Genomic DNA, 13,460 nt, shown 5'->3' with positions numbered 1-13,460 from the left:
TACTTTTCTCTTTGCTTCTCTCTCCCATGTGATAAAATGATGCCAGAATAAAAGTATGATTAAAAAAAGCTAAAAATGAATGTTTATTTTTATATTAATTATGTTTTTTTTTATTATTATTTAATAACAGGGGCAGAGTTGGTCATTTGGTGGACTGGTATGTTGCAGAATTCACAGTACTGAATCAAAATTGTTGAATTGTATGACCAAATGTCATTTCATAACTTGGTTTTTATTGGCAGAGTCTGCAGACAGGTGGAGGTTTTGACCCTCTCAATTTTAACTCTAAAGGAGAAAAGGGAGAAAGGGTAAGTATATAAATATCAGTAGATATATATCCATATCTATATATCTATATATCTATCTATCTATCTATCTATCTATATATATGTGAAAACGGTGATGTAGGTGCATAAGAGTGTGAATATTCATTAAACAAATTCCATTATATCAAGATGTTTCAGACTACAAATCCTTCTTTAGCTGGATGGAAAAAAATAGATCAAGTTTGGTATTTTTTTTTTTATTACCTTTTTTTTTGTTTTGCTAGTCCAAATAATTTAGTTTCATGACTATGTTTATAACTTTTAGCAAGCCAAAAAAGTGCATTATTTTACCATGATGCACTATTTTGTCACACACTTAAACAGCATACCACACCACTCATTACGTCATATGTGCTGTCTGATGAATTTGCAAATCTGCCACCACTGACTAGGTAAGGGCCATTATTGATGTTGTCCTATAAAAAATAACCCTTTGACTGTTACATTGTTTGAACCCTGGCCATGTCAATGATACAGGCCTCATACTTGTTATACAGTAGTATATTTATAAATATAGTTCACTATCATGAAATGATTTTGTAGGGGCCTTCTGGCACAGATGGGATTCCTGGTCTTCCCGGTCGACCAGGCCGGACAGGGCCCCCTGGCTCACATGGAAAGATGGTAATGCTTCTGAATCTTTTCAAATCTGTTTTGATTAAACCCTACAATATTTTGCACTGTGTGGATAATGAATCAGGTGTTCCAAACGGTACATTTTGGTCAGTGTCTTCAGTAAACTTGAAATATTTTAATTTCATCCACGTACAGTATGTTTCTCTTTCAGTACTTTAAGAGCAGTTAGCCTTCAGATCCATTGTATTGTTGTTGTGTTTGATTTTTGTCATAAATGTAATGATGTTTGAAATCAGTGGATGCAGGTTTGGATCCAGGTTTTGTTCCTTGACTACTGAGGTGATTGTACTGTATTTCTTTATTGTGACATTTTACGCACATTTTTATTATATATTTTGAAGGGACCTCCAGGTGTACCAGGGCACACTGTAAGTATAAATAATATTTATAATTTTATGAATCGGTATTAAAAATCTGGTAGTATTTAAAAAAAAAAATGGGGCTATAATGAATTTTGGGACAGTTTCCCTGAAATGATGATTGTTTTCATTAAGAATAAACATACACTTTTACTTAGTATGTCTGTATATTTGAAGATGTAAAATATTGAACAGTTCTTATTGTTTCTGTTATTGTTATTGTTTTATCTCAGGGACCACATGGATATCCAGGATTAAAAGGTCAAAGAGGAGAAAGAGTAAGCGAGACACAAAAATGCACAGAAAATTATTTAATTAAGGAAATGCATGCTTTGTTAGTAAATATAGCTCAACTATTTTATTTGATACAATATATATGCATTGATCTTTTAATGATTTGGCATCTCACCACAATGAATCGAATAGAAAGGCAAGGCCTGGACATGAATCGCAAACTATACAGTTCAAAGACAAACGTCTTTCCATTTAACTAAAGAACAAGAACTGCAGTCGAGAGATAAGTATGGGTCTTATGCTGATGACAGTGTTATCTCATCAGCCGCTAGGAAGAGATTCAGTACAAACTGTTCCAGAAGTTTTTAATTTCTCAATTAGCAATTAAAGTATAAACAGTATTTATTGAAAGTAAAGGTAATGTTGCATTTCACTCACTCAAAATACATTTTACTCACATAGGGTCGTATTCATAAAAGTACTTGCAGACTTCCGTAATAAAATGAATTTCGTTTAAAACTAACAAAGGTCATCCATGTTGCTATTCATAAAATGATCTGAGAATGATCTGTGAAGCCCGAGTCTGTAGCTGCCAGTCACGGGCAGTTTGCAAAACCTGATTCCGATGCCCCTGTTACTTCTCCCAAAAATTCAGGACATGTCATAATTTAGAAAAAATAAATAAAAAAAATTAATAAATATTTAGTATTTTCGTTTTGTTTGGCAATGCTGGTAAAAACATTTCCGTACACAGACATAAGATTTTCATTCTTAACTGCAGGACCAAAAAAAAAAAAAAAAATATATAATAATCATCATTTTGAAAACTTTATGAATCAGTGACAGTTTCATGCAGTGTTGCACACTCTACACCAAATGGACCGTTTTGTGGTGCGAAAAAACAAAAGCTTTTTTTTGTCGACTCCCTGCGAAAATATTGTTTGAAACCTCACACTGAGGCTCCGAATGTTTTTTGCAATAAACAAGCAAGCCCAATTCCCATCAACTGGGCATGGCTAGCAGCACGTGTATACATGTATACATAGACAACATTCACGCCATGAAAATAGACACGTTCACACAGGCAGTATTCATCCAAACTGTTTATTGTGAACACAGGTAAAAGAGATAAAAAGAAAAGGACCGCTGTCAGCCGCTGATTATGTCAAAGAAATAATAATAATAATAAAATAACTGCCTATTCTCAGTCTCTCACTTGCTGTCCGATTCACAATGCTGTTTCAAAATGATTATGCCAGAGAATGTGTTCTTGTGTGAGTGTAGATTTATATTAAACATTTTCCTTCATATAAAGCTACAGATTTTTTTTTCAAAATATATAGTGTTAATCACGGGTTTGTCAAACTGTATAACAAAGCAAGTGTAAATAAAAAAGGTCTTTAAAAAATAGTCTGCTGAGGCTGTCATTAGTTTACTTGACTATAGAAAGTGTTCTATAACTCCTAGTTCACTCTTATGAATAGCAGGTTGACGATTAGGACCGATGACAACTTTGTGCTAATGAGGTAATCATTAACCTTTCCCTCAATTCGTTAAAAACATGCCTTCATAGACAAAAATCGTTGGGGCTCAATGACGCATATGAATGATCTCTTATGAATAGCAACATGCCCTTATATATGCGGCTATGGATGAAGTCCGATCATGTACTCCTGTTTTCTCATTTCGACAGGCGTTAACCCTTTATGAATAGACCCCATGACCCAAAACCTTATCTGGAGAGCTATATAAATATGTAATAAATATTTAATATTTTGATATGTATTTGATTAAATGTATATAATTATAAAGTTTTTAAATGCACAGAAACGTGAGTGTAAACAACTATTCTTTGTCAGGGTGATCCTGGATATGTACTGGGAGGTGTTGAAGGTGTTCAAGTTCCTGGTCGAAAAGGGGAGCCTGGCTCGCCTGTAAGTACATTTTGGAAGAGAATAATTAGGGGATGGGCGTAAAGGTTTACGTTTCAAACATTTGCAGAGTTTTGGCATATATTTTGCTTAGGTTTGCGTCTGGACTTGTGTTAAAAATAAGATGCAGGTTTTCGCACTTCAAGACGACATCTGTATGGACACTAGCAGTTTTGAAGCACAATTAATCAAGGCTCTGCTTAGATGGATAGGACATGTGCTCTGTATGGATGATACAAAGCTGCCAAAACTTATCCTTTATGGAGAGCTGAAGTTGGGTGAACGCTCCACGGGCGGACAGAGGAAGCTCTACAACACTGAAACACTCAATGAAACAACTGGGAGGTATTGGCTCAAGCGTCATAAGCAGCAGACGATAAAGACACTTCTGATCCAGCAGCTACTTCTGGAGTTGATGATGCCTCTGTTTATGGTTAATGAAGTAAAATTAAATACTGTAGTTGTAGCTGTTGCCCTGTTTGAAAGTCATAATATCATAATGTAGTATTACTGGTAAGAACAAGGGATAGGGGCTCCAAAATTGAGCTTCTCATGGGACCACCACGGGACAAACATCACTGCTGTGTATGCATTGTTGAAGGATGAAATGCTGACCAGACATTGGTATTAAGAAGGCCTATACTGAATGGTATATTTGTTTTTTGCAGGGATTACGGGGGGAACCAGGGATACCAGGAGTACCAGGTCCTCCAGGACTTTCAGGACAGTTGGGGCCTCAGGGACCACCGGGCACATCGGTCAAGGTCAGTTAATTCCCTCATCAAAGAGCCAAAATAGCTTTCTTATAAACTTATACTCTCTTATGAGATTACCAATGGGCTCAATGTTATTGAACGTTTCACTGCTTGAATATGTATTTGAGGAAATTGCTTCTCATGTTTGTTTCAGATAGATTTAATTAAGTGATAGAGCCTGTCAATGAAGGCTCTGCGATGTTGTAGTTGACCGCAACTAGAGTTACGCATTCCATCAAGGTCAACTACCACATGGTAGAGCCTTTATCGATAGGGCACTATCGCTATTAGAAAGAGATTTTTCTCATTATTTTCTTTAAAAAAAAACCCACTAAATTTAACTTGTACTTGTAATGATTCATTGGGTACTCTAGTCCCAGAGATGTTAATAGAAGATCACCTACATAATTAGGAAATAAAACAAATAACTTTATTATACAAATTAATTTTTACTTGTCAGAGTTACCTATTGTGTATCTGGACAGTGCCAGATATCTGAATGGAGCAATATTACTGAGTTGTCTGTATCTCGGTTGTTATTGAAAGATGCTGTCCTCCAAATCGAGCTGACAGGCTGTGATTGTCTGATTTGGCAGTTGCGGATACAGGACTTGTTGCTTTCGTCAGTGTAAAGTATTCATTGGCTGGTTTTGGTGGATAAAAAAATACATTTGTACTAATTGTGTCTTTGTTTAATATTTGCTGTCCAATTGATGTGAACTGAGCTTTCATTACGCACTTGCACAGACTGATTTTAGGTTTGATTCATAGCTGATGCTGTGACGTTCCGGTGGACAACTACTGGCTGATAGAAGCCAGCTAGAACTGGAAGCTTATTGGCTGATTGTACAGAATAATTTTATAATGCAAAGCAATGTTATCTTCATTAGTGTCCATCATCTTATTGTAGCTACAGTTTCAAGACTCTTAAAATACATAAACCAAGTGTGATTTAATTCTTTTCTAGGGAGATTCAGGGGAACCAGGTGAACGAGTAAGTGATTGTTTTCTTCCAGTTGAACATTTCACAATAAATACATTGTAATAAACTTGGTAAAAATGTTGGTTGTTTATGTTAGCCTGAATATCTTTACTATAAAAGAAAAATAATGGAATACTGTCAATGTATAAAACATTATACATGGTATAGTTTTGATAAACTGGCATGGTAAATCAATCAGTATTTTATTTTTATTAATACAAGTTATTATAACAGACAGTTGTGTTCCTCCATTAAGGAAAATATAAAATAAAGCTTAGTGGTTAATACAACTAGAATAAAAAGAAAAAGTTAAAATAAAACCATAAGACAATTTCTTCATTTCATCAAAAATTACATTCCCCATAATGCGCCCCTGCAAACAAATAAACAAACCAACCATATTGTTTTCCACAGGGTCAGCATGGAAAGCCAGGACCAAAGGGGGATAAAGGAGACAGAGGAGAGACTGTAAGTTGTAAAAATGTTTGTATTCCATTTGTATGGGTGTTCCATGCAAAATCCTTTTCAGTAAAACCGCAGACAGCTCTGGAGAAGAAAAACACAACCAAGCAGAGTTTTCACCGGTTTAAGTGAAAACACAGTGCCTCAGAAATTATCTTCGGTTTAACTGCTGATGTCTAAGCAGACAAATCAAGTAAGAAAAAATATGGTTATGTGTGGATAATGCAAAAAAAAAGAAGTAAAAACAGTGGTTTTGTTTTACTAGAACATGACATTATATGAAAAGTCTTAATTCAAGTTCCTTTAACCTTGCAGGGAATTTGTTGGAGATTCATTCTGTTCCTTGTCCCAGGATACATATAGTCATAAAAAGTAAAAAAAAAGTATTAAAAAAAGTATAAACAGCACAGCAGTTTGTTCTACACACATGCTTGGTAAAGCTTAAAACGGTAGGACAATTGTCATGACTTTTCCCCCTGCTACTGGTTCTTTCATACTGTTGAGATCTTCCTGACACAACTGTTTGTTTTGCTGTTCAAAGGGTAAAGCAGGTTTACCTGGACCAATAGGGCTTGATGGAAATCGTGGAAATCCTGGACAAAAAGGGGAGAAGGTAAATTGAACATCTTGTTATAGTGAGATACATGACAATAGAATGTACTCAGCTGTTAATGATCCTGGGACTACAGTAGCTGTTTGTATTACCAAACACCATGCATGTTTTAAAACACTCTGTTGTGTTAAAGTATTGTATTGTTTTGTGGCGATGTTGTTCTTTGTGTAATTGCAATGCACATTTTTTTCCAGGGTGCTGAAGGGATAGGTATTCAAGGCATACACGGTTCAAAAGGAGAAGCCGGTCAAAAGGTATTATGTCAGGAATTTATATCTAATAAAATGTATTTCTGCAGGACATTAGTGTTTTACTTAAATTATCTTCTTAGACATGAATCTCTTTTAATGTTTAATATTATTTTTCTGGAACATTTAGGTACATGAAAAGGAACATGAAAGACTTTCAAGTGTTTCAGCAACAGAACAATCATATTTTACAGTGCTTTCTCGGTTTTTGAAAGACCAAGTGTATTTCTTTCCTCTGAAAGTTTCATGGTTTCATAATTGGAATGTGAGTTACTACAAACCATGTTATGCTTATGTAAGGGGTTTGGCACCTTTTTTTATAAATAGTGTGTAAATGCCTTACTATATTAAAATTTTAAAGCCATTTTTTCGTGATTATTGTAATTTTTGTATACATTTATATGTGGTTATTTTATATATATATATATATATATATATATATAATATATATAATATGTAACATATTAATTATATGTTTTCATAGGGAACAATGGGTCTAACAGGTCTGACTGGTCCCACGGTAAGTCATTCATATGTTCGCTGATAAAATGTATTAGGTAGATAATGTTATTTTATGTTTAGTTACCTGTTACAAACTCAATCTGAAAATACACAATACTAGGTCAAATGAATACATTGGGGTTTATTAGCCACATTCATCAATTTTACCATGTGAAATGGAGGGATGGTGAAGTTATAATATCTATATAATAGGAAAATCCTAGCAATGGCAACTGTTAAATGAAATTCTAACCATGTATGACATCAATAATATGCCTAAAACCACTGATTTCCTTTTAGGGTGACAGAGGACTTCAAGGAAATATAGGACCTATAGGCTCAAGGGTAGGAACTATGTTTTAGATACAGTTTATGTAATGTATCAGTCTAAGTGTTTTCTTCCGTTTTAAAAATCTGGTTTACTATAAATATACAATACACTGACCATACGAGTTGTACACTTATAGCATCCAACTATATTTGCTAAAAAGGCTTAGGGTTAGTACATGGTAACAGTGAAATAAAACATATAAAGTACTGGGTGTGTTCAAGAAAAACAGTTACAGTAGTTTAAACAATGCTCATGTTTGTTTAGGAAAATCAGAGCACTCAAAGCCGCCAGTTAATACATAAAATAAGAACATAAGAAAGTTTACAAACAAGAGGACGCCATTCAGCCCATCTTGCTCATTTGGTTGTTAGCAGCTTATTGATCCCAGAATCTAATCAAGCAGCTTCTTGAAGGATCCCAGGGTGTCAGCTTCAACAACATTACTGAAGAGTTGGTTCCAGACTCCCACAATTCTCTGTGTAAAAAAGTGCCTCCTATTTTCTGTTCTGAATGCCCCTATATTTAATCTCCACATGTGACCCCTGGTCCTTGTTTATTTTTTCAGGTTGAAAAAGTCCCTTGAGTCAACACTGTCAGTACCTTTTAGAATTTCGAATTCTTGAATCAGATCACTGCATAATCTACTTACTTTGATTCTTCAATTCAATTCTTTTAGCCTGTCTGCATATGACATACCCTTTAAACCCAGAATAATTCTGGTCGCTCTTCTTTGCAGTCTTTCTAGAGCAATATCTTTTTTATATCGAGGTGACCAGAACTGAACACCATTCCTAGCAATAACCACAAAATAACTACAACATGCAAATCTTACAAACAGCATATAATGCATAATGCAAAATAATATGTTTCTTTAAACTTCTAGGGCAAAAAGGGCTTGAAAGGGGACAAAGGAGATAAGGTGGGTGTTATCCTGCATGTTTTTTGTATATTTATATTGCAAAGTGGTTCACTGGAATTCTAGTAAGCATATACCAAACTGTATTTAACCAAGTAAATATTAGAATATGTGTTGTGTGCAAGCCTTTCATATCACACAGGAAAGCAGAACTCTACCCTCAAATAAAGCTAAGAAAATGAAAAGGCAACAGGACATTTTTAACATGATCCGAAAGCACTGTGCATCCCATCCTGCATGACTCTAAAGGAGACAAGCTGTATTGTATGGGGTTATCCTTTCTCTAACATATTCTTTATTGTAGGGAGATCGTGGCGAAACTGGGCAAATAGGACCACAAGGAATTGCTGTAAGAAATTAAGCTTTTTAAATAATGTTTTCCACCTATTTAAAAGCAAGAAAAACATTAAATGCATATAAGTGTAATTTCAGGATATACCAGCTGAGATATTCCATATACACACACACACACACACACACACACACACACACACACACACACACACATATATATATATATATATATATATATATATATATATATAAGTATACAAAAAGTATACAGTATACAGAGCAGGGACGGGGGGTTAAGATTCCTCCCTGCCAAAATACACATGCAAATGCACGCTTATTTAATTTGTTAATTGTTTTATTATTTAGGTAGTTAGCTCACTATTGTAAATTAGAGCCAACTGCCACTATTTAAAGGCAGCAGTCAGTCTGCTCTGGGCTGCAGAGTGAAGAAGCCTTTTTGTTCTGTTTAAAGTATAACCTGTGTGTTTTGTTTTATGTCGGTAAACAGCCTAGCTGTCCAGTTGATAGGTAGGAAGTTCCTGTATGTTTAATAAGCACGGTAAAAACCTCTAAACCCTGAAGTTTGTGTTGGGTCTACGTTTTTATAGGGGCATACAAAACATAGGGGCATACAAATGTGAGTTCGAGCAGAAGTGTTACATATATATATATATATATATATATATATATATATATATATATATATATATATATACACACACACTGTATTAGCTATGGCATAGGAATTTAACCATCCGTTAAACACAAATATAAAGTTAAGAATCCATCATATAAAAAAAACAAAAAACCTAAAGTCATGTTTTAATCACAAGAAACAAACTAAGCTTTGAGCAGCATTCCAGTATTCAGACCATACATATATATATATATACAGCTCTGGAAAAAATTAAGACACCACTGCTCAGAGTTGGGGAACATGTGAAATGTGTTGGAGGATCTGTGATGATCTGGGAGTGCTTTAGCAAGGCTGGAATTGGGCAGCTTTGGCATGAATCAAGCCAAGTACAAGGTTGTCCTGGAAGAAAACTTGCTTCCTTCTGCTCTGACAATGTTCCCCAACTCTGAGGATTGGTTTTTCCAGCAGGACAATGCTCCATGCCACACAGCCAGGTCAATCAAGGTGTGGATGGAGGACCACCAGATCAAGACCCTGTCATGGCCAGCCCAATCTCCAGACCTGAACCCCATTGAAAACCTCTGGAATGTGATCAAGAGGAAGATGGATGGTCACAAGCCATCAAACAAAGCCGAGCTGCTTGAATTTTTGCACCAGGAGTGGCAGGGTGAAAGACTAGAGCATTGAAAGCCAAAATCAGGGTTATTCCACCAAATATTGATTTCTGAACTCTTCCTAAGTTAAAACATTAGTATTGTGTTGTTTAAAAATGAATCTAAACTTATTTTCTTTGCATGATTCGAGGTCTGACAACACTGCATCTTTTTTTGTTATTTTGACCAGTTGTCCTTTTCTGCAAATAAGTGCACTAAATGACAATATTTTTATTTGGAATTTGGGAGAAATGTTGTCAGTAGTTTATAGAATAAAACAAAAATGTTCATTTTACCCAAACACATACCTATAAATAGTAAAACCAGAGAAACTGATAATTTTGCAGTGGTCTCTTAATTTTTTCCAGAGCTGTATATATATATATATATATATATATATATATATATATATATATATATATATATATATATATATATATATATATATATGGTTATATAGTCTAACTTCACTGTAAGAAATCCTTCTTATGACGAACACCTGTTTTTAACAATCCCAACAGCAAGAATCGTTTTTTTCAATGAAAATTAGCCCTATTAGAACAATCAAGTACAGGATTGACCCGGATACAACGATCTCAGTACTGCCTGACGCAACTTTCTCCAGTCAAGTGTGTTAGTCTCTCAGTGAAAACAAAGACCATGGTTGACTAATTCAAAGACAACGCTAATTCAAAGATGACCTATTGTAGTACGACTCATGCCTGTCATCTTCACACAAACTGCAACCAGGCAACAGGCATGAGGAGCAATCTATGCTGGGTATTTTTTTCAAGAGAAAGGACATGTAATTACTGTATTCAGCATGTAAGAGTACATTTTTTCTTTTTCATTTTTTTACTGTTTTCTTTTAAACATACCTGTAGGAAATTAGTGTTGGTGTAATTTATATGTGGAAACGGGTTTGTTTTGTGTACTTTTTGGAACTGTTGTGTTTGATCAAATGATTGTTTATAGACAGGCGCTCGATTGCAGACTTGCTGCCTGCCTGTCTTCTGTATTTGTCCTGTGTGTTACCATCGTTGGTAGCGTCACATGACAAGTTTGTTGACTTTCTGTTTTGTGTTTAATAAATCATGTGTGCCTGTGCCGATGTTTCAACTCTAACGCCCTTATCTCTGTCTTGAATTGCAGTTACCCACACATGTATCACACATCTGATATAATAAACATTTCTCCAGGTCCCATGGGGATTTGTTATAGTGAAGTTAGCCTGTATATATATCTAGATACTGTATTAGCCATGGCATAGGAATTTAGCCAAACAATGATATTCGGATATTGTTTTAGAAATAATTAAGTTCTATAAATTGTGAGACTAGCCTTTTTTAAATTTAATAAATTTCTACCAATTTAGAATAGGCAGTTATTTTTAGGGTCAGCTCACCATTACCACCCCTGCCCTGACTCTGGAGTGGCGAAGATGAACACACGCTGTCTCCCGAAGCGTGTGTCGTCAGCCGACTGCTTCTTTTCACACTGCAGACCCACCATGCAGCCAAGTCAGAGCTACAGCGTCTAAGGACAACACAGCTCAGGGCAGCTTACAGGCAAGCCCGCAGGCTCCGGCCAGACCACAGGGGTCGCTGGTGCACCACCGCTCGGCCAATTGTGCACTGCCCCCTGGGAGCTCCTGTCCACGGTTGGCAGTGGAATAGCCTGGACTCGAATTGGCGACGTCCAGACTATTGGAAGCATCCTGCACTCCACATAGAGTGGCTTTTCAGGATGTGCCACTCGAGAGCCTAAGGAATTTTCTCTTTTAACGAGCATTTTACTTTAGCCTGTTGCTGAAACATCCGTTGTTAAAATGACATGTTATTCTGATGTTCTGCCTTTCAGGAGTGACTGTGTTAAATATGCCCTTGCCCTTTCAATGGAACTGTTATTTTTTAAACTGAGAAGCAGGACATCTAACCTTTTGTGTATCTATAATCGACAGGGTCCTCACTGAAGGACAATTAAAACATTCCCCTCACAACCTCTCACCAAGGCACCCACTCCTGTTGTGAAGTTTCATTATGGTGTTGCTATGGGTGTGTGAGTGAGCCAGATATAGTAACATGGGGGATGATTTCTAGGCAGCAGGGTTTCACAGTATGCTTTACATTTTGAAGCGTGTGAAATCATCTTGCAATAAATCACCATTATTTATTTATTTATTTGTATTTTTTATTTGATTTTTAGGGGCTTCCTGGTCCAATTGGTTCAAAGGGAAACACAGTGAGTAATTATGTGATCGAACCTGTAAGATTTTGGCAATCATTTATATAAAGACTATTTGCAGCTTGTTATATTCCATTTGTTTCTGTTTTTTTTTCCTTTATCAACCCATAGGGAAATCAAGGAGTTCCTGGTGAACCAGCAAAAGGGGTATATTTCCGATGTTTTATGGTTTACTCAAATGCTATATCATATCCTTTGATTTAAAAAAAAAAAAAAAAAAAAAAGAAGAAATAGACTGTGATTAAGTAAACTATAAATATGCTCCCAAATAGTTGTGTTTATTTATAGTTGACATCATGAAATTAACTATAATTAATGGTATGCAGAAAGGGGGTGTGAGTATGCTGTGACTATAACTACAATCCAAAAGATTGACACATCATGTTTTTTTTTTTTTTTAATATTGTAATTTGTTCTTCTTCTCAGTGACAAATTTAACAGCTTCTCAGAATAATTTATAAAATATAAAATACATAAACAGTGTGACATTAATTGTCACCATTTAAAATTGTTTTAAATATGTATTTTGCATGAATACATTTTATGATTTAGGAATATGTTTACAAAACAAACCAAAAAAAAAATATTTTGAAAAAATATTTTACAAGTTTACATAATTGTATCTCCCTATGGAAGGCATTGGGTTCCTAGAACCCAGTTTGAGAATGGTTGTTCTAGACAGTCAATCATGATTATATCACTATACATATTACTGAGTGTGAATGCAGAATCAGTGGTGAAAGAATCTTGGAGTTAATGAGATCAGATTATTTGTGGACATTGCACAATGAACACTATATTACAATACAGTAATGTAGATTGCAGTGGCACTCAAAATATTTACCCACTTTCAAAAATTGTATTTTGCTCAAATGTATTTTGTTTGTTTCCCGAAACAGATTCTTGGGCCTCCCGGCAAAAAAGGAATTAGGGTAAGGGAGGACATACCTGTTACAAAAGAGTCAGAAATGTAATATAATACATCCTGTAAGAAGAAATCTCAATAACAATGCCACACAAGAGTACAAGAGGAGTTGAAATGGGTGTCTACTGTATGTTCAGCCTGTCAGCATAGTGTCTGTTAATTGAAATCCCCAGGGGTCTTCTTAGGCACTGAATATCACTGTGGTAATTGTGCAACTAAAATGTGAAGTTAGGTTATCTATCAGACTCACTAGGAAACCTTTACTCTAAAATCCATGGGGATCCCCAAGAACTAAGAAATATCTGGTGAGATTCATTCCTGGATATTAAAAAGGATCTAATAATATAATTTGTTGCATTTTGCACTTTGCGGCCTGTTGATTCCAGTTGTATTACTTTGGCTCCTCTGTGTAT

At 35.3% G+C, this 13,460-nt stretch overlaps 1 protein-coding gene across 1 annotated transcript in view; it reads left to right on the top strand.

Annotated features, from left to right (window-relative positions):
• The window catches only part of col7a1l (collagen type VII alpha 1-like), a 116,628-nt gene that overhangs the window by 34,526 nt on the left and 68,642 nt on the right, over positions 1–13,460 (top strand). Inside the window, exons 28-45 of the mRNA XM_041256244.1 lie at positions 131–157; positions 243–308; positions 870–950; positions 1,304–1,330; positions 1,555–1,599; positions 3,415–3,489; positions 4,155–4,250; positions 5,209–5,235; positions 5,638–5,691; positions 6,227–6,298; positions 6,493–6,552; positions 7,031–7,066; positions 7,348–7,392; positions 8,262–8,297; positions 8,599–8,643; positions 12,084–12,119; positions 12,234–12,269; positions 13,022–13,054. Of these exons, the coding sequence (XP_041112178.1) occupies positions 131–157; positions 243–308; positions 870–950; positions 1,304–1,330; positions 1,555–1,599; positions 3,415–3,489; positions 4,155–4,250; positions 5,209–5,235; positions 5,638–5,691; positions 6,227–6,298; positions 6,493–6,552; positions 7,031–7,066; positions 7,348–7,392; positions 8,262–8,297; positions 8,599–8,643; positions 12,084–12,119; positions 12,234–12,269; positions 13,022–13,054 (897 nt within the window). The remainder of the gene's footprint in view (positions 1–130; positions 158–242; positions 309–869; positions 951–1,303; positions 1,331–1,554; positions 1,600–3,414; positions 3,490–4,154; positions 4,251–5,208; positions 5,236–5,637; positions 5,692–6,226; positions 6,299–6,492; positions 6,553–7,030; positions 7,067–7,347; positions 7,393–8,261; positions 8,298–8,598; positions 8,644–12,083; positions 12,120–12,233; positions 12,270–13,021; positions 13,055–13,460) is intronic.

The sequence above is a fragment of the Polyodon spathula genome, chromosome 7 (assembly GCF_017654505.1).
Source record: "Polyodon spathula isolate WHYD16114869_AA chromosome 7, ASM1765450v1, whole genome shotgun sequence".
Lineage (NCBI taxonomy): Eukaryota > Metazoa > Chordata > Actinopteri > Acipenseriformes > Polyodontidae > Polyodon > Polyodon spathula.
This window is presented reverse-complemented; position numbering and strand designations above follow the sequence as displayed.